This window comes from Coenobita brevimanus, chromosome 46 (genome assembly GCF_032717465.1).
Source record: "Coenobita brevimanus isolate Jiangsu-jjx chromosome 46, ASM3271746v2, whole genome shotgun sequence".
Lineage (NCBI taxonomy): Eukaryota > Metazoa > Arthropoda > Malacostraca > Decapoda > Coenobitidae > Coenobita > Coenobita brevimanus.
In genome coordinates this window covers 10862714-10886814 of record NC_136999.1, presented here as the reverse complement: position 1 = coordinate 10886814, position 24101 = coordinate 10862714, and the positions used below count along the sequence as shown (strand labels likewise).

Below are 24101 nucleotides of genomic sequence, written 5' to 3'. Positions count from 1 at the left end.
CACAACTATATTATCAGCTGCACTAAGCTATGCCAAGCTTCCAATACCCTTTCAGCCAGGGGACGTCATTTCTATTTAACTACTTCAGCCTGGTGACAAGCGAGTATTATTTACCACACTTTTCGTACTACCAGACAGTCTGATTCAGCTTAGGAGATACTTCTGATCTCAATGGGGTTACATATAACCTTTCATGAACTCTCAAGTGTGAGAAGTCTTTCCTATGTTGAATAAAATCATCACATATAGCAAGAATCTATCTATCTATCTATTGCCAGACGCCTCAATCCCGTTTGGGGTGGCCACAAACAAATCGCCTCCAAGTCGCCCTGTCCCCCGCCATTTCACTGCCCTGCTCCCAACTCTCACCTCCCTCTCTCATATACCTCTCCACCCCATCCCTCCATCTCATCCTCGGCCTCCCCCTTCCTCCTCCCCCCTCCACCTCACTCACATACACTCTCTTCGTCAGTCTTTCACCCTCCATCCTCTCCACATGGCCAAACCACCTCAGTGTGTTCCTCATAATGCTTCCTATCACATCCACATCCACACCACAACGCTCCTTTATATCCTCATTCGTCAGCCTGTCTCTCCACGTGACTCCACAGGCTCCTCTTAAATAACTCATTTCCACTGCTCTCACTCTTCACTTGTGTCCTTCCAACAATGTCCAAGCTTCACTTCCGTACGTTAGAGTTGGTATCACAATACTGTCATGTAGTAACTTTTTCACTTCCATGCTCACTTCCCTGTTTCTTATCACTGCTTTCAAGGAACCAGCAACCTTTCTTCCCTGCTGTACCCTTTCAAGCACTTCACCCTCCAAACCTCCATCCTTACTCATCACACTACCCAAATACTTAAACGTACTCACATTTTCCAATTCCTCACCATCTAACCTCGCTGTACATTCACTAACTACACCTCTCTCAAAGAATAAAAAGTAGCAAGAATAAAAAGTAAAATACACCACTAGATTCAAGGGGTTAATGCTTGCTATCTCCTTACAATTTCAATTGGCTTAGAACTGACTTTTCAAACTGGAGGGGTTACATATAGTGTTCAATCACTCCTTCACTACCCAAGTGCTCTTGTATGCTGAATAAAAGCATCTGGTAGCACTGCAGGAAAAAAATAAAAATAAAATAAAAACTGAAGAAATTAAATACAGTACTATGACTGGAAAACAGAATTCTTTCATCAAATTCCTGCAGATCCTCATTATATATATTTTTTTTTTTCATGCTGTTCTTGTCATTCATTCCTCAGCAAATTCAATAAATACTGCCCCTTAAAATCTCATCAAAACCTATTAAACTGATTTCCCATTTTCCTAATTAATGGTAAAAAGTTCACTGATTTGTGGTTGGTGGTGGCAACCATCATCTACTCACTTGATATAGTGCTGCTTACTTCTTCCTTCACCTTTATCAATCTTTTTCTGTGTCTGCTCTCCTCTCTTCCTACTTCTCCCATCTTTCCTGTCACTTATTATTACTCTTCTTTCCTTTTCAGGTGGCTTTACCCTGAGTGACAACCCAAAGGTTTCCTGTAAGCCGGGAAACCATTTACTTCATGGGGTGGTAACCGTATAACCAACCCACATGTTCCCTACATGTCAACAAGTGGGTTGGCAGAGGGTTAGTTCCTCTCCCTGTAAAACCACTAACTCAAAGACAAACGGCCACCCCTTATGGGATTATAGCCCCTGGCTATAGATACACAGACAGAAGTGCACTGATACAGTTGTGATATGTCAAAGGAGATTCCTGACAAATAATGAGGAACAGATGTACACAAGAATAATAATGTCTAAAATCTTATCATCATTAAGAAAAACTCTGGTCAAGAAGTTCCTGGATTTCTTGCTTGTGTCGTTGTCCTACACCCACTGCTGCTGTCCCCAGCACATCACGTCCAGCGTACTGCAACTGTTCCAGGACAAAAACCAGATTATTCTCACTAAACTACATCTTCAGTACAATTTTCCTAACTGCCTAATAATACTGCAAATGCCTCCGAACTCACTTTTTCTCAATTTTAAACGAAGTTGAAAGTCACCCAAATTCAATAATCTTTACATATAAACATACTAGCAATAATTTCCTTCATGATTCCTATCATCGCCATATTCAAAGCCCTGCTCTCTCCCAGCTTACGAAAGAACTGCCTCCAGGCGACTTTATCCTCACATACCTCTTGCGCTCTCTCAAGCATCCCTCTTTCTCTTCCTTCTGTCTCACCAATGCACTGATTCACTCTCTACTTCCATACCACAATTCCTGAACTATCTGAAAAGGATGCATATCCTGAACTATCAGAAAGGATGCACACTGATCATTTTCTAAAATTTATAAGACTACAAAACATCATCCATTATTCTTCTATCAAAAGTCAACGAAGAAGTACAGGTATACCCAAGTTTAACAGTGCAATTGGTTAAGTAAAAACCCATCGTTAGGTGGGGTATTGTATATCGGGGTAGTTTTAACATGCAAAGTAATGGGATGCGTTTTTCAACCTTGGGTTTTCCCCCAACCAAATCCAAAATCCTCCCAAATGAGCCCAAAAACAAGTCTAAAGCTAATCTAAATGGCCTAACAGTTGTAAAAAAGAAGCTAACCTAAGCCTAATACCTGTAAATAACTCATTAAAACCAACAAATAAAATCTGAAATCAAATGTAAGTCTGGAAAAAATCAAACTTAGTGAAACTGTACCCCAAGATGACAATGTTCACCCCATCTATGGCTAAAACACATTAATCTATGGTAAGTCTAAAAACTGTTTATACATCAACCTAAAAACACACTTTTAGTCTAAAATATATTCAAAATTGGTTTTAAAAAATTCAAAATCCATCGTTAAATCAGAGTTTGGCCATCGTTTGGTGGGGTGAGGTGGTATTTCGACCCCCATCGTTAAGCCGGGGTATCGCATCTGGGGTATCATATACAGTAGAACCTCAGTCCTCGAACACAATCCGTTCTGGAAGGCTGTTCCAAGACCGAATTGGTCGAGGACTGAACTAATTTTTCCAAGGGTGTGGAGAGGGTGGGGGAATGGAGTCTCGGACCATCACTTAGTGATGGCCAAGGTAAAGCTGCAAAGAAAGTGGTTGAGGAGGCGAAGGGGAAGACAGGAGGAAGCAGCTCCTGTGAGAAGAGTGGAGAAACTGCAAGACAGTGAGAAGAGGACAGAGTATAAGAGCATAGTGGAAGAAAGATTGGGAAGGTATGAGCTAGAGCAGATGGAAGGGGTGGAAGACGTATGTAAGATATTCACGGAAGAGATAAGCGCAGCGTGTGAGGTGGTTTGTGGAGTGAGGAGGAGATGCAAGGGTGTGCAAGGGACAGCATGGTGGAATGATGAGGTGAAACGAGCTGTGGAACAAAAGAAGAAGGCATATGGTGAATGGTTGACGAGTAGAGGTAGGGGAGAAGATGAGAGAGAGAAGAGAGAGGTATATGTGAGCAGGAGAAGGGAGGTTAAGAGACTGGTGAAGGAGAGTAAGAAGAAAGTGGATGAAGAGTTTGGGAGGAATCTGAGTGTGAAATGGAGGGAGAGTAAGAAATTGTTTTGGAAGGAGGTAAAGAAAGTAAGGCAGTGTGAAAGGGGAAATAGTAGGGGAGTGAAAGATAGGAATAATAGATTGTTGGTGGAGAAAAGAGAGAAATTGAGGAGATGGAAGGAGCACTTTGAGAATTTGTTGAATGTAGAGAGTGAGAGCAGTGTGAGTATAAGTGGTTGGGGAATGGCTGGGAGAAGAAGAGATGAGAGGAGGGAGGAAGAGATCAGTAGGGCAGAAGCAGTGGAAGCGACGAAGAAGATTAAGTTGGGAAAGGCCCCAGGAATTGATGGAGTGTGTGGTGAAATGCTTAGGTATGGGGGTGAGATTGTTGTGGAGTGGATATGGAAGTTGTGTAGATTGGCTTGGGAAGAGGGAAGGGTTCCAGAGGACTGGAAATCAGGTATAATTGTTCCTCTGTACAAAGGAAAAGGGGAGAGAGAAGTATGTGGTAACCATAGGGGTATTTGCCTTCTTAGTGTGACTGGTAAAATATATGGTAGAATACTCATTGATAGGGTTAGGCATATGACAGAGGAGCTAGTTGGAGAAGAACAAGGGGGATTTAGGAAGGGAAAAGGGTGTGTAGATCAGATATTTGTTCTAAGATGTTTAGTGGAGAAGTATCTAGAGAAGGGAAGGAAAGTGTATGCTGCCTTCATGGACTTGGAGAAAGCTTATGACAGAATAGATAGGAAAGGTATGTGGAAGGTATTAAGAATATATGGAGTGGAGGGGAAATTGTTGAGTGCTGTGAAGGGTATATACGAGGGAGCTAGGGCTACGGTGCGAGTGAATGGTGAGCTGAGTGAGTTCTTTGATCTCAATGTGGGACTGAAACAGGGGTGTGTAATGTCTCCATGGCTGTTTAATATATATATGGATGGGGTCGTAAAGGAGGTACAAGGTAGGGCAGTGGATGTGGGGGTGGCCCTAATGAATGAGGGTGAGATTTGGAAGCTCTTGTGTTGCTGTTTGCTGATGATACAGTATTGTTGAGTGAAGATGAATGGGAGTTGCAAGGTTTGGTGAATGAATTTGGGACAGTGTGTAGGAGGAGGAAGCTGAAAGTTAATATAAACAAAAGTAAAGTTATGGTGTTTGAGAGGAATGAAGTCACAGAGTGTGCAGTGAGGTTGGATGGTGAGGATATGGAGAATGTGAGTTCATTCAAGTACTTGGGTAGTGTGATGAGTAAGGATGGAACTTTGGGGGATGAAGTACGTGAAAGGGTACAGCAGGGAAGGAAGGTTGTTGGCACACTGAAAGCAGTGATGAGAAATAGGGAGGTGAGTATGGAAGTTAAGAAGTCACTGCATGATGGTATTGTGATCCCTACCCTGACGTATGGAAGCGAGGCGTGGACCTTGCAAGAGGGGAACAAGTCAAGAGTGAGAGCAGTGGAAATGAGTTACTTGAGAGGAGCATGGAGGACATGGAGGGACAGGTTGACGAATGAAGAAGTGAAGGAACGTTGTGGGGTAGATGTGGATGTGGTTGAAAAGATTAGGAGAAATACACTGAGGTGGTTTGGACATGTGGAGAGGATGGAGAATGAAAGACTGGCTAAGAGGGTGTATGTGGGTGAGGTGGAGGGAGGGAGAGGGAGGGGTAGACCGAGGATGAGGTGGAGGGATGGAGTTGAGAGGTATATGAGGGAGGGGGGGGTGAGTTGGGGGGAGGGTAGTCAAATGGTGGGTGACAGAGTGACTTGGAGGCGTTTTGTCTGCGGCCACCCTTTGCGGGATTAGGGCGTCGGGCTATAGATAGATAGATAGATAGATTTTAATCCGTTCCAAGACCCCAGATGCTTACCTATTTAAGTTTCAGCACTGGTACCACGGCTTTCCTTTACGAGGTGACTGTATATTTCTCTTGCCTTTTCACATATTATATCCTCACTAACACTGCCTCCTGCTAACTGTTTCTCACTGATGAAGATAAGCAATAATTTTTCCACTTCTTCAATTATTTTCCGCGCTACTTTCCTCTTTTCACTGCCACTAGCGGTACTGGATGAACTTGCTTTCTTTGGAGCCATTATTAGGGGCTAATACTGCCTTGAATCATGAAAAATGTGAAGCACAGCAGGACAACCACGTTGACGAACAACAAAGGTGGACAAGTGACTGTCAGTCGGCTTGTCGCTCGGGTCCTCCGTCAGCCAGCTTCCCTTCGTTCGGCTACGTTCGGGTTGGTCGAGGTCCGATATTGGTCGACCTCTGAAGCAAAAATTTCTTGAATTTTTTGGTCGAGGTCCAACTTGTTCGACATGTGAGACGTTCAAGATCCGAGGTCCGAGGTTCCACTGTATCGGGGTATTACTACAGTATACTGTACCAAATGTACTGACACCTAAATCAGGCTTCAGGATGTATCAGTTACCAAGAATGAATACAACACTAATCACCTGAGTACTCAAGTCCTTCATCCATACAGATACAGTGCAGTAAATACAGTACTGTACATGATATGAAATGGAAACTTGGTAAACATTTGCTACACATTGTTTGCCTGTTACTATTATTAGATTTCTTTCTGGATTGCTTCCAAAAATATTTTCTTTCATTTTAGAATTAAGAAAAATTTACTTAACCTATAAAAAAAACATGAGGGGATGAATTTTCCTGGTACGCATTCAAAATGAAAGAAAGAAAAAAAAAACAAGGGTGTCATCCACGAAGAACAAAAGAAATTGGACAATAAAAACAGGCATAACATAAACAAAAATGTAGCAAAAATTATATACTGTATACAGTAATATATTTTAATTACCAACTGAATATGTGACAGTTACTTGTGAAGACAACAACAAACTTTAGGTGCCATTAAAAAATAAATAAATAAATACAGTAAAACCTCGATATAACGGACTTCAATAGACCAGAATTCACTTTTATTGGACGCGAGGAGCTACCGGACTAAATTCCTACATATCGGAAAAAGTCCGATAAAGCCAGAAGCAGTCCAAACTGCCTGACCACTTCATCTATGTTCACCACAGTAAGGTAAATAAAAGACATGTTTATCAGTGTACAGTACAGTATTGTTATATATATTATACCACTTGATTAATGTAGTGAAGTTATAACACTGTTCGTTACCACAATGGTTGTCAAAACGGTTTAAAAACCATTCATGCGATCCAGACTAATGTCTGATACATCGGAAAAAGTCCGGATTAGCAAGGGGAAGTCCAGATGTCTCTTTTATTGGAATTTCACACTTTTCGGAATGGTTTGGGCCCCAATTAGTTTGTTATAGTGAGGTCTTACTGTAATTATAATACTCAGCCAACAGGGTGGATGGACAGTATGAATAGAGAAATTAGGTGGCACGTGCTACAGTGATATTTTATATATATATACAAAATATCTTTGTGACTTAATTACATTAGGTAATTATACTTTGAGCTATTGTATTATCTAGCTATTATGAGTTTGAATGTACCAATTAAAACTCAGAACTAAGAAAACCACGTCATTCTTGGTAAGTCCTTGATACAAATATACAGTATATATAAAATATAAAAATAAATAAAAATAATGAATAACCTCATGTGAGGATCATTTTGTTTCATGAGAAATTATAATTGGCCTATACACTGACCTGAACAATAAACATACAGAGTAAAAGTACTACCTTGTTATTTAGTGTGATTATTAATATTACTTTCCCTCAGCAGGAATATACAGAGTAAAACACTATCTAATACAGCAGTGACAACAGATGATCAAACACTGCTGTGCTTACACTGCAACAGGCTTCCTTTGAAAGGTCTTATGTCCGTAGTCTTGAAAATGAGGGCAGGGGTTACCCTTTCTGCACCCCGCTCGAAGTGGAAGCCACACCTTCAATGTAAGTGGCAATCTTGAAAGCATGAGAGCACACCTCTTTGTGTCGGAAGGTGTGGCAAACAGTTGGTAACACTGATTAACTTTAAAATTTAAAAAAAATATATAAAATAAAAAAGCACATGACAGTTTCTAAGACTGATATACAATAATATCTCTTAATGTTAACAATTCTGACCTCTTTTATAATTAAAGACTGGCATTCATGAATACTTTGTACAACACTAATGCATACAGGATTTGGAGAACCTGTACCCAGAATCCCAAATCCCACCAGTCCCCCAAGACACTTGGGGGGGTAGGGATAACTTGAAAAACAATCATGAACACCAAAAAAGGTCAGATTCATTCAAATCACACCAAAATACACCAGAAAAATATACTGCCAAGTCAAAGCAAAATAGTGCGGACTTGTAAAAGTTTACCAAAAGCAAACATGAGACTTCATAATTCAAACTATCTGGCTATGCACGATTCGTCTGTTTAGGTAGTACTCGGCCATTCTTTACTGTAGGAATCATTTCATGAACTAATCAAACTAATTACAAAACTATCATACACCATATCTGATATACAGCTTAGAAGATATAGGGAAAAATAATTTGGTTGTGGATACATTATCTCATCTTTGTTTTCATCTCATCATAAATTAACCATCTCCGGAGAAGCAGTGAAGTCATTTAAGACAATAAAAATATTAAACGCTTTTTTTTTTCTTTACACTATGTTGTTGTCATCAAACTGAATTTTCCATCACACACACTATAGTCCTTCAAATTCTACATAGTTTTTTTTGCACAAAGCTGCTATACTATGATGAGGGGGTGCAACGAGACTCCCCGTGGATTCCAGCACTACGCTGTGGTAATCCTCTCCTGTTCACTGGGGAACGCTCTCCCTTTCATGTGTTAAGATTACCACAAGATACAGACAGGACAAGGCGAATGCCTACCCACAGTTTAAGACTATAGGCCTTACCCTCGAGGCCTTCATGAAAAAATTCAGCCTTGATTGTTGCCATTGTCTCCCATCCCTGTCTTGTGGTACAAAGAACTCACCTTAGTAGAGCAAAGATTTTCAAAGCGTGGATTGACGAAGAACCAGGCTCCCATGTTACGATGCTCCTCTTGCGACCAAACAAACACTGCAAAGTTACATATATACATATAAGAACATCACACATACACCATATAAGATATATATATACATATATACAGTAATCACTCCAATATCCGACGTAATTGAGCCATAGGCAGGTCTGGATAGTGGTCCTGTCCGGATATTGGGCCCCAGCTTATGGACTTCTACTTATGGACCCTAACTCAGAGAAACACCTATACAACTCCCTCTGGACATGCATAGCACCTATTTAAGACCCAAATCACACCAATAAGGCACATAAATGACTGAAATAAATGCAAAAGAAACATAAAATGAGGGTTTAGAAGTAGGTTCATACAATATTAAACATTCTGGTGACTGGCTCCTGGACTGGTACTTATGGACCCTAACCTAGCCTAACTCAGAAAAACACCTTCCTACTGCACATGCATAGCTCCTAACACCCTATTCACACCAATAAAGGACATCAAAGAGTGAAATGAGGTAAGTATAGTATGGAAAACAGTACAGTATGAAACATTCTGCCTACTTACAGCAAGTCCATGGCCACCTCGATGAATAACCGCCTCCTCTTGGACTCTGACAGTAAGAAGGATTTACTGAAGCACTTGCAGTACACTGTTCCTGAAGTCTTGCACTGAACTTAGTCAATCACACACAGAAGTCCGTTCTCTTCACAGTGCGCACTCTTGTCTAACTAATGCTCCATTGTAACTTACTATGTGTTGCACTTTAACTTTTCCCATTCTTCTAATAATTTTCCAAAGCCAAAACAAACAAGTCTATTTACGTTAAATTTTGTTCCAACTGAGTCTTTTCTCTCACAACTGTAAATCCTTAACACAACACACTGTTTTTTTCACTGCACAACACTCTAAATTCCTGTGTGGTCTAGTGGAGAAGTTCTTGCTGTTTATTCACTGTCAGAGTCCGAGAGTATCATTGGCAGGTGACCTAGGGGTGCGTCGCTGGGTCGTGGTGATGGCGTACCCACTGCAGACGACTCCGAAGACAGCCGCAAACTCACGTCGAGCGGTGACTCCACAGTGCCTGATGTGCTGGGCTGTGGCTCGGAGCATGAGGGCCTGTCTTGGGGAGGCAACAGAGTGGAGCCAGGACTGGGCACAGCAGGGGTCACGGGCCTGAAAAAACTGTCAATGGTTGATTGACGCAATGACCGACAATTCTGACGATTGATGATGCGCTGCCTGAAAGCACGCACTTCCTCCACGAGTCCCAAGGGCCCCATCTCCCTGTCGCAGTCCGGGTGTTCCAGGTAGTCTAGGACGAACTCTAGATGTTCCCGGAGTGCGTTCAGCTTGGGGATGGCTGGAGTAGTGTCCTGCTGAGAGGAGTCCGCATCATCGTCGCCTTCCTCGTCGGAATCTTCAAGTTCAGTACTGACACCTGCAACTGAAGACGCGATCTCGATATCAGACAATGTCTGATACCCAGGATCGCCCTTGTCATCATCCAACCACTCACGAACATCGTCCACATCATCATCGTCGCCGTGCGTACGTAGCCGTGCATGGAAGTCATCCACGTCAAACACTAGAAAATCGTACTCCACATCCGTTCCGAGAAGCAGACGAGACCATCCATTTTCCAGAGTCTTCACAGGGACTTCTTTTCATGCACTAGCCCAGTTGTACAGCGCAGACTTGATGTTGTAGCGGCGAAGGTTTTCCAAAGTCCGCTTGCCTCGTGTGTCCCGTCCCTCCCTGTGCTCGTCCTCGTCCTCGAGAACAACCATCACCTCGTCCAGGAACTTCCGACGGTATAGGCGCTTTGTTGCCACGATCACTCCTTGGTCCATTGGTTGGATGAGAGCAGTCGTATTAGGCGGCAGAAACATGCACCTAATCTGGCCATTCTCAGCAACCAAGTCCTTGTCGCACGGGTGGGCAGGTGCATTGTCAAGGATATGGAGGGCCTTAACCTGGTCACGTGGGATTCCCAGTGTCTTCGTCTGGTAATTGATGACCTCCTTGACGAAGTGGCGGTGGAACCAGTCTTTGAAGATCACACCTGTAAACCATTCCTTCAAAGAATGGTACCAGACGACACGAAGGACATCCATCACCCCACGAAGACACCGAGGCTGCTTTGCGTGGCCAACAACAACAGGCTTAAGCCAGTGCATGCCGTTAGGACTGGCACAACACAAAGCAGATATCCATTCCTTGGAGAGCTTGTGGCCAGGTACACGCTTCTCTGTCTCCTCGGCTAGAGTGTTCGCTGGCAGCGGGCGATAGAATAGGCCAGTTTCGTCTGCGTTGTAGACTTGACCAAAAGTGAGGCCCTCCCTGTCGATCAAGCCCTTCACTTTGTGCCGAAACTCATCAACTCCTTCCTCGTTAGCGTCCAAAGCTTTGCCATGAGCTTTACGGTTGGTAAGGCCATGCCGTAACTTGAACGCAAAGAGCCAACCCCCGGATGCCTTGAAGTTTAGGGCGTCGTGAAGCCTGGCGAACTTCTCAGCAGCAGCCTTTAGCTCCGTTCCACGTACCATCACACCAGCAGCACGTTGTTGTTGATACCAAATCAACATGGATCGGTCGATTTCTGCAAACTTGGGGGTAAACATCACCTTCCTCTCCACATTGCGTTTGCTTCTCGACGAGAAGTCAGCCGTGTACTGCATGAGTTTGTCTCAGGATCTCTTAATAACAAACAAAGTAGACCGGGCCAGGTTAAACTCGCGGAGAATGCGAGAAGAAGACCACCCCACATCTACTTTCTCCAATATCTCCCATTTCTTCTCCAGAGTCAACACCACTCTCTTCCTTTTCTCAGGTGGTGTGGCCATCATCACACACACTAAGAGGAGGCCTGAGAGCAGCAGGAGTGCCTGTAGCAGGTAAGGCACCACCACAAAAACGATCACGTGGGCAGCCATAATGGCGAGCGTGCACTCGTGGTGAGAGACAGGCGGAAAGTGGGGAGGATGCAGCGGCGCTCTATCGGACGTCGGAGGAATGACGCGCCACAACAATGCTCTCCCACGCCACACGCGGCAAGTTCAAATTACGGGAGGGGAAAAATTCTTCTTCTTTTTTTTGGGGTGGGGGTGGGTGGGGGTGGGGGTGGGGGGTTCGGACCATTTTGGGAATATTGGATCCCGGGACGATTATGTCCGGTTAGTGGGGATGTTCGGATATTGGGCGTCCGGATATTAGAGTGCTTTTTTTTTTTTCTTCTTTTTTTTTTTCTTTTTTCTTTTTTTTTTTTTTTTATATATAAATAACATAACGGAGGAAGAAAAAACAAATGAGGAAAAAAAAAAGATCCATACACCAGATTACTGGTGTCCTCTGTTCATAAAATATCTGTAACAGTTAGACTTGAACAGTTGTAGGTTGAAATTTGGAGGAAAACAACACTGGGGAAGCGAGTTCCAGAGAGATGCAGTTTGGGGAATGAAAGAATTCTGATAGGCAGAAGTTCTGCAATATGGGTGAGTGACATTCCAGTCATGAGCGCTACCAGATGCCCGCGTAGCACGAGAGAAGGCATGGAGAGGTGGCACCATGGACGCAACTTCGTCTCAGCATTTGCCAAAAAAATATCTGTAAAATAATGCAAGGGAGGCAACATTCCTTCTTACTTGCAGGGGAGGTAGTTTATATGTAATGGCAGGGTTGTTAATGATTCTAACAGCTTTATTCTTAATTTTGTCTAGTTGTCTTAATGCAACCTCTCCACAACCATTCCACAAGGGTGAGCAATATTCAAGCTGAGAGCGCACATGACTCTTATAAATTATAGCTAACTGCTCATCGGCGAAGAAGTTACGGACTCTGTACAACAATCCAAGTTTCCCCGAGGCGGCCTCAGCAAGCGATCCGACATGAGAGGTCCAGCTGAGGGCACTGTTAAGTGAGACACCAAGAATTTCAATATTTTTGGAGATGGGAATATTAGTAGCACTGAAGGTAATGTACGAATCTGGTAATATCTGTCTATTAGTAAACTGTATATATTTAGTTTTACTAGCATTAAAAGAGACAAGGTTGTTTTGTCCCCATTCACTGATTGTAGATGGATCTTGATTTATGGAGATGGCTGTACTGAGTTGAGAGGTAGAGATATTAGACTTTGTAAATGGATGTCTGAGTGTGAATGAACTATGTAGTGTTGAGTCATCTGCATATGAGTGAATGGGATTGTGAGTGACAGATAAGAGATCATTAATATGAACCAGAAATAGGGTTGGCGCCAGAACTGATCCCTGCGGCACGCCGGCGTTAAATGAGTGGAAATCTGAATATACATCATCTACTTTTACTCTTATTTTCCTGCAACTAAGATAAGAAGAAATCAAAGGAACAAAAGACGTTAGTCCATAGCAAGGGAGTTTGGACAGCAGGGAACGGTGCCATACTCTGTCAAAAGCTTTAGAGATATCAAGAGCTACTGCATGAGTTTCTCCAAAAAGATCAATTGATTGATGGATGGTATGAGTTAAGAGATTGAGCATGTCAACGGTGGATCTTTTGTGGCGAAAACCGTATTGTCTATCAATAATTAAGTTGTTGGATTCAAGATGTTTAACAATATGCTTATTAATTAAAGTTTCAAATACCTTACCAAGAGAAGATGTGACACCTATAGGTCTGTAATTGGAGGGGTCAGACAAATTTCCTTTCTTCGGAACTGGGTGGATATTGGCTTCTTTCCATGAATTTGGGAATAAAGAAGTACAGCTCCGGACAGATGAAACGGCTACACCCCATCCACCAGCGACTTGGTTTGGGCCTCAGTGGTTCTGGTAACAGTTGCAGGTGGAGGGAGGGGGGATGTGGGAGGGTGAGGAGGGGAGAAATGTGGGCGGAGTTATATAGGGGGTAGTGTGGGAGGGTGGAGAAGCAGCACAGTCTGGCTGGTGGGAGGGGGATACGAATGGTTGGGTAGCGGAGACGAGAGTCTGCTAGAGGGTAAGACAGGTGAGTGTGATTAGATCAGGGGTTCCCAACCTGGGGTAAATTACCCCAAGTGGGGTAATTTGGTCTTTTGTGAAGGGTAATGGGGGAGGTAAAAAAAAAAAAAAAAAAATCTAAAAATCATACCAGTTATGATAGACTTTCAGACCTATACTAAAATTCAGAGATGAATGTTTAAAGTCATGTTTATTTGGTATCAGTGTTAATAATAAAAATAAATTACTCCTTGCAATAACTCTCTTGGTTTTAGCCTAACCTTTAATTAAGTCCTACATTCAAACTAAAATCTAGGCATCAAAATGTTAAGCAGCTAAAATGCAATTGTGGAAACATAAGCAATGAGGGGTAATGAGTGAAGGGAGGTGTGGAAAATGGGGTAATGGGTAAATAAAGGTTGGGAACCCCTGGATTAGATGAAAAGAAATTACAAAAAATGAATTATTATAATATCTGCTGCATATATTGCATTTTATCTACTAAATAAAAACACTGTCTATTATTCACCACCATATATGGGTATCCTACTCATTATTATTATCCTTTGGATATTAGGCAATAAATAAAGATATTGGACGGTCTTTCGGACCCGAATCAATTTTTTCATAACTTTTTTCTTCAGCTATTTCCGTATTCCTATTATCCCTCGTGCTTGAAGTCCCCCTTTTTATCACTTTCTCCTACGCCCTACATTTTTTTTTAGGCATAAGGCAGTTTAACTTTCTCTTTAAATAACCATATTTGTCAACAAATATTCCTTGCATTAATCTATTTAATTACCTGTTTTCTTTCAATATGCATTTGTCTAATAATGGGTGTTACACCTTAATTGGCGCCGCTATTTGACGTTTTGAATAAATTTGGTCTAAATTTACGCATATATTGCAGTCTCTCTCAAGTAGGCTGGCAACCTCACACATCCTCCCCCCTGCTTTCTCCTTCTCTCGCTACCCGTTCCCTCCTTTCCTTTAGTAGTACTGCCGTGCCGGGAGAAGTAGCTCCCTCCTGTAACCCTAGCGGGGCTATATAGTCCAATACAGGGCTTAGCTCGGGGGAATTCCATTTCTCCCATTTTGTAGTACTGTTTATCTATTCTTTCTCATATTTTTAACCTCATTCCTTCTTACAAACTTTTAGTGCCATAGGAATTTCTCCCTTATCACCTACAGTCCTACTACATGAAAGTGGAAAAAACTGCCATCGAGAAAAGAATAACTGGAAATTTATGGCGAAGGTTACGATATTAGTTATTTAGAATGAAAGTGTTGGCAGATACGCATTCTTGACGTGATTATCACAGCCACAGCATTTCGCCTTCATAAGACAGAAGGACTATAGGTTTCATGCATTACCTCCTTACGTCCAGCATTACTGTGCAGAACGCCATGTATAACACATTAAGGAGGTAGTCATCGTGATTCTCATGAATCTCTCCATAGGCTATTGAAAACAGTGCTTTATGCTCAACTTCAGAATTATATTCTCATCATGGCAATGATAGGCAAAGATAATAATAACAATATATACAACCAAATTATCATTTATTATACAACAAAGCTCAAACTGCCTCCGTGCTACCTGAAAAAAATTAAATACCTTCTCATATATATATATATATATATATATATATATATATATAAAATCATACAGGCTCTACACTTATGAAATTTAACATCGAATAACCCTATATGCCCAAAGTAATTTCCTCTGCATGGACTGACGTTGTAACGAAACTGGTTGTCCCCCTGCAGTAATTATTAATATATTTTTATGGTCATGTATGACTGAATAGTTTAGTTTATACAAGCGAAAACCTCAGAAATAATACTCACCGAGTATTATTCCTTCTCCAGCAGTTGCGCCTTCAGTGACACACTTCCAAAAATCCTCTGGCTTGTCAACATAACGTTTGCTAGGGTCCTGTGATGCAACCCTGCTTCGTGCAATACTCTTCTCATAGTCTTTTCGCTGATATCATGGTCTGTGCATCGGTTTCTGTGGCGTGTAGTGCAACATGGTGGTTTCCGTGTGGTAGGTTGCCATGCTAGTTAGTGTCCTCTGCTTTACCCAACACAATAAATTTTAGATCAAACAGTGTTGTTCATGGTTATTAATATATATATATATATATATATATATATATATATATATATATATATAGGATCATGTATTTAATTTCTTCAGGTTACTCATAGTCTTTTCGCTGATATCATGGTCTGTGCATCGGTTTCTGTGGCGTGTAGTGCAACATGGTGGTTTCCGTGTGGTAGGTTGCCATGCTAGTTAGTGTCCTCTGCTTTACCCAACACAATAAATTTTAGATCAAACAGTGTTGTTCATGGTTATTAATATATATATATATATATATATATATATAGGATCATGTATTTAATTTCTTCAGGTTACATGTGATTGTGTGAGCTGGTTACACCCTTGAGACTGCAGCACGGAGGCAGTTTGAGCTTTGTTGTATAATAAATGATAATTTGGTTGTATATATTGTTTTTATTATCTTTGCCTATCATTGCCATGATGAGAACATAATCTGAAGTTGAGCATAAAGCACTGTTTTCAATAGCCTATGGAGAGATTCATGAGAATCACGATGACTACCTCCTTAATGTGTTATACATGGCGTTCTGCACAGTAATGCTGGACGTAAGGAGGTAATGCATGAAACCTATAGTCCTTCTGTTTTATGAAGCCGAAATGCTGTGGCTGTGATAATCACGTCAAGAATGCGTATCTGCCAACACTTTCATTCTAAATAACTAATATCGTAACCTTCGCCATAAATTTCCAGTTATACTTTCCCGATGGCAGTTTTTTCCACTTTCATTTAGTAGGACTGTAGGTGATAAGGGAGAAATTCCTATGGCACTAAAAGTTTGTAAGAAGGAATGAGGTTAAAAATATGAGAAAGAATAGATAAACAGTACTACAAAAGGAAAGGAGGGAACGGGTAGCGAGAGAAGGAGAAAGCAGGGGGGAGGATGTGTGAGGTTGCCAGCCTACTTGAGAGAGACTGCAATATATGCGTAAATTTAGACCAAATTTATTCAAAACGTCAAATAGCAGCGCCAATTAAGGTGTAACACCCATTATTAGACAAATGCATATTGAAAGAAAACAGGTAATTACATAGATTAATGAAAGGAATATTTGTTGACAAATATGGTTATTTAAAGAGAAAGTTAAACTGCCTTATGCCTAAAAAAAATGTAGGGCGTAGGAGAAAGTGATAACAAGGGGGACTTCAAGCACGAGGGATAATAGGAATACGGAAATAGCTAAAGAAAAAAGTTATGAAAAAAATGGTTCGGGTCCGAAAGACCGTCCAATATCTTTATTTATTGCCTAATATCCAAAGGATAATAATAATGAGTAGGATACCCAAATACGGTGGTGAATAATAGACAGTGTTTTTATTTAGTAGATAAAATGCAATATATGCAGCAGATATTATAATAATTCATTTTTTGTAATTTCTTTTCATCTAATCACACTCACCTGTCTTACCCTCCAGCAGACTCTCGTCTCCGCTACCCAACCATTCGTCTCCCCCTCCCACCAGCCAGACTGTGCTGCTTCTTCACCCTCCCACACTACCCCCTATATAACTCCGCCCACATTTCTCCCCTCCTCACCCTCCCACATCCCCCCTCCCTCCACCTGCAACTGTTACCAGAACCACTGAGGCCCAAACCAAGTCGCTGGTGGATGGGGTGTAGCCGTTTCATCTGTCCGGAGCTGTACATATGCATAGTCTGAATAATTTAGCTAAGACAGAGGCAAGTTCAGGGGAACACTTTTTCAAAACAATTGGCGGAATTCCATCTGGGCCTGGAGCTTTGTTGGTAGGTAAATTGTCTAGGATGGATTTTACGAATCTTGTCTGTATTTTAAGTGGGGCAATTTCGGGAGAATCAAGTTCCAGTACTGAGACATTCTGGCTGGTATCATCTATGGTAGAGTTTCTTGCAAAGGTACTAGCAAAGATATCTGCTTTCCCACGAGGGTCATTTGTAATATTGCCATCTGAAGATTTTAGTGGGGGAATGGAAGATGACTTGTTAAAGTTATTATTGAAAGAATTAAGAGTTGACCAGAATATTCTATTGTCATTAGGGTTGTTAACCCCTCTGTGAGGCAATTCAGAATCCGCAGACATGCCCCGGGAGGCAAAAGTTTCGGGAAATTTGACATGTCATATTTTTATGATTTATGTGTTTGGGATGATGGATAATGATGAAATATCAATAAAAATAATAAAATAAATATATTTTACCTACCCATTACTGAAATTACAGCTGATGAAGCTGATGAATGCAGTATGGGTAATCCATGAGGATGCCGCAGAAAGTAAACAAACAACTTTTTTCTATCTGGTGTTTTCACTTATAGCTTGAACAGAACATTCTTTCCTTATTAGAAAAACTTATTTCTTGCTTCTGTGTACAATTATTTTCAAAACAGAACTTGTTTCCATATTCAAAAAATTGTAATTTCAACTTCTGAACTTTACTAATGCTACCAGTAATTAGAACAGAACTTATTTCCTCTCATTCAACAAAACTTTTCTTCTTCTTCTTATAGTTTGAACAGAACATTCTTTCCTTATTAGAAAAACTTATTTCTTGCTTCTGTGTACAATTATTTTCAAAACAGAACTTGTTTCCATATTCAAAAAATTGTAATTTCAACTTCTGAACTTTACTAATGCTACCAGTAATTAGAACAGAACTTATTTCCTCTCATTCAACAAAACTTTTCTTCTTCTTATAGTTTGAACAGAACATTCTTTTCTTATTAGAAAAACTTATTTCTTGTACCAAATAATCAAGAATTTCACCATCAAAAAACAGGAGAAAATACTCCATTTCAGAACTGTTTTTGTCTACTCCAGCAGCCCTTGTCACTCCACTGTGAGTTGCATCAAATCTATAGCAATTTGGTATGAATCTATCACCATTTGCCCAGATAAACCCAGATCCACCAGCACTACCAATACCACCAGGCCTACGGGGAGGGTCACACACCCTGGGATCATCATCATCATCACTTAGGTCTGAATCATCATCACTCTCGTCACTCACGGGAATAAATCCATCACTGTCACTGTCTGCCATCCCCTCACTGTCACTACCACTCTCCTGTGCCATCCCCTCACTGTCACTACCACTCTCCTGGTCATCACTATCGTACTCCAAACCTGGCGATAACTTACGTTTCACGCCAGCACTACTCACTGATACCCCTGAGGTTGAGGGAGTTTGTGTATCACTGTCGGAAAATCCTTCAAAATCGGTGATGTCATGCACTTCCCTCTCTTCATCAAGTCTACTAGTCACTTCAGAGTTCTGCAAATTGCTGTCCGGTTCTGCCATCTCATCTGAATACTGTGCTGAGGGCGAAAAGTGAAGACTTCCCTCTAACTCCATGATACACACAATCGCGCTGCCTAACCTCCGCGCGTTGCAGACGTGAAAAAAAAATCGGTCACATGTACTGTTATTACAGCATATTTTTGAAGGATTTTAGGCATATATTTGTTTGTAGAAAATTATCTTATGGTTTATGAGTCATTTTTAGGTAATTATTTGAGCATAAAATGCGAAAATAAAAAAAAAATCCACCCTAAAACCCGGTACATTTGTACCAGCAGGTTTGTTTACATATGACGTCAGAGCCCAGACCCCTCTGAGTGCAACGTGGAAGGTTGGGGGTATCAAACGATGCCACCCGTTGCCTGAGGCTCTTTTACTCAAAAGTCCCGACCCGGAATCCATCAAGAGAACCCGTCTTAAGACCCGACCCGGACTTAAAGGGTTAAGTAGTTTTGATGCTTGCTTTTGAAGAAAGTATACAGTTATCACTCTAATTACTGTATACAGTTATCACCCTAATATCCAGACGCCCAATATCCAAACGTCCCCACTAACCGGACATAATCGTCCCGGGATCCAATATTCCCAAAAAAAAAAAAAAAAAAAAAAAAAAAAAAAAAAAAAAAAAAAAAATTTCCCCGCCCGTAATTTGAACTTGCCGAGCGCGGCGCGGGAGAGCATTGTTGTGGCGTGTCATTCCTCCGACGTCCGATACAGCGCAGCTGCATCCTCCCCACTTTCCGCCTGTCTCTCGCCACGAGTGCACGCTCGTCGTTATGGCTGCCCACGTGATCGCTTTTGTGGTGGTGCCTTACCTGCTGCAGGCACTCCTGCTGCTCTCGGGCCTCCTCTTAGTGTGTGTGATGATGGCCACACCACCTGAGAAAAGGAAGAGAGTGGTACTGACTCTGGAGAAGAAACGGGAGATATTGGAGAAAGTAGATGCGGGGTGGTCTTCTTCCCGCATTCTCCGTGAGTTTAACCTGGCCCGGTCTACTTTGTTCGATATTAAGAGATCCCGAGACAAACTCATCCAGTACAAGGCTGACTTCTCGTCGAGAAGCAAACGCAACGTGGAGAGGAAGGTGATGTTTACCCCCAAGTTTGCAGAAATCGACCGATCCACGTTGAATTGGTATCGACAACAACGTGCTGCTGGTGTGATGGCACGTGGAATGGAGCTGAAGGCTGCTGCCCAAGACAGGCCCTCATGCTCCGAGCCACAGCCCAGCACATCAGCCACAGTGGAGTCACCACTCGACGTGAGTTTGCTGCTGTCTTCAGAGTCGTCTGCAGTGGGTACGCCATCACCGACCCAGCGATGCACCCCTAGGTCACCTGCCAGTGATACTCTCGGACTCTGACAGTGAATAAACAGCAAGAACTTCTCCACTAGACCACACGGGAAATTAGAGTGTTGTGCAGTGATAAAAACAGTGTGTTGTGTTAAGGATTTACAGTTGTGAGAGAAAAGACTCAATTGAAACAAAATTTAACGTAAATAAACTTGTTTGTTTTGGCTTTGGAAAATTATTAGAAGAATGGGAAAAGTTAAAGTGTAACACTTAGTAAGTTACAATGGAGCATTAGTTAGACAAGAGTGCGCACTGTGAAGAGAACGGACTTGTGTGTGCGACTGACTAAGTTCAGTGCAAGACTTCAGGAACGGTGTACTGCAAGTGCTTCAGGAAATCCTTCTTACTGTCAGAGTCTGAGAGGAGGTGGTTATTCATCGAGGTGGCCATGGACTTGCTGTAAGTAGGCAGAATGTTTCATACTGTACTTTTTTCCATATTATACTTACCTCATTTCACTCTTTAATGTCCTTTATTGATGTGAATAGGGTGTTAGGAGCTATGCATGTGCAGTAGGAAGGTGTTTTTCTGAGTTAGGCTAGGTTAGGGTCCATAAGTACCAGTCCAGGAGCCAGTCACCAGAATGTTTATTATTGTATGAACCTACTTCTAAACCCTCATTTTATGTTTCTTTTGCATTTATTTCAGTCATTTATGTGCCTTTTTGGTGTGATTTGGGTCTTAAATAGGTGCTATGCATGTCCAGAGGGAGTTGTATAGGTGTTTCTCTGAGTTAGGGTCCATAAGTACAAGTCCATAAGCTGGGGCCCAATATCCGGACAGGACCACTATCCGGACCTGCCTATGGCTCTATTACGTCGGATATTGGAGTGATTACTGTATATATAAATACCGGTATATATATATATATATATATATATATAAAATCAGTATATACTGTATACATATATATATCATCATAATCATCAGCATCATCAACATCCAGACCTCCTTTCCCACCCAAAGGCAGGATGAGGAGTAGCAATGTCCAGACAGCCCAAATTTGCCCAGTCCAATGAGCCACGCTTCCATTCACTCATCTCTCAAGCCTCCGGAATTCTGGCTCTATCGGATACGTCAAAAACATTCACCACGTTCTGTAGCTTCACATAAATGTATCCGATAGAGTCAATCCGGACATGGCCACGTTAAAATGGGGTGCCAAATCCCTGATCATGCACTTCTCCTCACAACACTCATCCAGCCAGCTCGATCTCTTGTCAGTCCCCTAGCCTCACCGACTTCCAAACCTCTCATCTTTACACACTCATCCACCATATCTCTCTCCACCTTCTCCTTGGCCTACCTCGCCTCCTCCCTCCTTCAAATTCGCTTTGGTATACCTTTTTCACCACTCTATTGTAATCCAATCTCTCAACATGACCATACCATCTCAGTACACTCTCTGCAATTCTGGTGTCCACAGAATTCCTCGCTCCACATCTTTCATGAATCACACTATTTCGTATCCTATTCACGCTCTGTACTCCACATACATTCCTCGGCAGTCTGATCTCCACTGCTCTTACTCATGACTTTTCATCTGCCACATCACGGTCTCATATCTTTATGTTAAAGTTGGCACTAACACTCCTTCATGTAAGCCTCATGCAGCTACAACACTCAAGCCTCTGTTTTTCATCAGGGCCTTCATTGCACCAGCTACTTTTCTTCCTTGTGTCACTCTACTTCCCACTTCTTTTGCACATTTTCCTCTCTTTTCTTGTCACTGTACCCAGGTATCTGAGCTCTCTCACCAATTCCAGTCTCTCTCCATTCACTGTAACATTGCACTGGAAGTCACTTTCTCTCTCAATAACCATCAATTTACTCATTTCTACATTTACTCGCATGGCACAACACTCACAGACATGAGCAAAACTCTGCACTCGCCTACCAAGTTCTTGTCCAGTATTTGTAAGTAGTACCACATCATCAGCATACAACAAATTTGAGATGTTCCATCCATCACCATTCATTATCAACGTCATCCCCCTCTCCATTACTCATGTTTTTATTTCTCTCATCACCCCATCCATATAAATATACTGAACATGAGGACATCACACAACCTTATCGCACTCCTACAACGATCGTGAACCATTCACTTAGATGCCCATTTACCCTTACACATGCTTCACTACCATCATAAAAAATCTTGACGGCACCTAGCAGCTTACCCTCTACAACATGCACGTGCAAAACTTTCCACAATCCTACTCTGTCCACTTTGTCATATGCTTTTTCCAGATCCATGAATGCCATAAACACCTTAGGGTTCTTCTCACAAGCCTTCTCTGATATCTGTCTCACTGCATATATCTGATCCACACATCCTCTGCCACTCCTAAAGCCACCCAGTTCATCACTCACTAGGACTTCTGATATCTCTCTTACTTCCTCTATAATATTTCTTCCATATACCTTCCCTATCACACTCAATAAAGCTATGCCATGATAATTCTTATATATATACAGTATATATACCCATCCATCCATCCATCATCCAATCCTACATTGCCCTCTGAGAAGCGTAGGAGCCCGGGGCTAAGCAGTTGGTCCCAACATTTAAGATGATATAAATATATATATAGATAGATAGATATATATATATATATATATATATATATAGATATATATATATATATATAGATAGATAGATAGATAGATAGACAGATAGATAGATAGATAGATAGAGATAGAGAAATATATATATATATATATAATAACACACACACACACACACACATATATATATATATATATATATATATATATATATATATATATATATCTATCTATCTATCTGTCTATAGCCCGACGCCCTAATCCCGCAAAGGGTGGCCACAGACAAAACACCTCCAAGTCGCTCTGTCACCCACCATTTGACTACTCTCCCCCCAACACACACACCCCTCCCTCATACTCCTCTCAACTCCATCCCTCCACCTCATCCTCGGTCTACCCCTCCCTCTCCCTCCCTCCATCTCACCTACATACACCCTCTTAGTCAGTCTTTCATTCTCCATTCTCTCCACATGTCCAAACCACCTCAGTGTATTTCTCCTAATCTTCTCAACCACATCCACATCCACCCCACAACGTTCCTTCACTTCTTCATTCGTCAACCTGTCCCTCCATGTCACTCCACATGCTCCTCTCAAGTAACTCATTTCCACTGCTCTCACTCTTGATTTGTTCCCCTCTTGCAAGGTCCACGCCTCGCTTCCATACATCAGGGTAGGGATCACAATACAGTACTATCATACAGTGACTTCTTAACTTCCATACTTACCTCCCTATTTCTCATCACTGCTTTCAGTGAACCAACAACCTTCCTTCCCTGCTGTACCCTTTCACGCACTTCATCCCCCAAAGTTCCATCCTTACTCATCACACTGCCCAAGTACTTGAATGCACTCACATTCTCCATATCCTCACCATCCAACCTCACTGTACATTCTGTGACTTCATTCCTCTCAAACACCATAACTTTACTCTTGTTTACATTAACTTTCAGCTTCCTCCTCCTACACACTGTCCCAAATTCATTCACCAAACCTTGCAACTCCCATTCATCGTCACTCAACAATACTGTACCATTAGCAAACAGCAACACTGGAATCTTCCAAATCTCACCCTCATTCATTAGAGCCACCCCTACATCCACTGCCCTACTTTGCACCTCCTTTACAACCCCATCCATGTATATATTAAACAGCCATGGAGACATCACACAACCCTGTTTCAGTCCCACATTGAGATCAAAGAACTCACTCAGCTCACCATCCACTGTCACCGTAGCCCTAGCTCCTACGTACATACTCTTCACAGCACTCAACAATTTCCCCTCCACTCCATATATTCTTA

The 24101-nt window shown here is 41.8% G+C and overlaps 1 protein-coding gene across 1 annotated transcript in view; it reads right to left on the bottom strand.

Annotated features, from left to right (window-relative positions):
* Positions 1 to 1703: 1703 nt before the first annotated feature.
* LOC145398628 (2-oxoadipate dehydrogenase complex component E1) overlaps positions 1704 to 24101 on the bottom strand; it is a 148455-nt gene continuing 126057 nt past the window's right edge. The window contains exons 18-19 of the mRNA XM_080271438.1: positions 8483 to 8568; positions 1704 to 1934 (exon numbers count right to left, since the gene is read on the bottom strand). Coding sequence (XP_080127564.1) covers positions 1833 to 1934; positions 8483 to 8568 — 188 coding nt within the window. The 3' untranslated portion in view covers positions 1704 to 1832. The remainder of the gene's footprint in view (positions 1935 to 8482; positions 8569 to 24101) is intronic.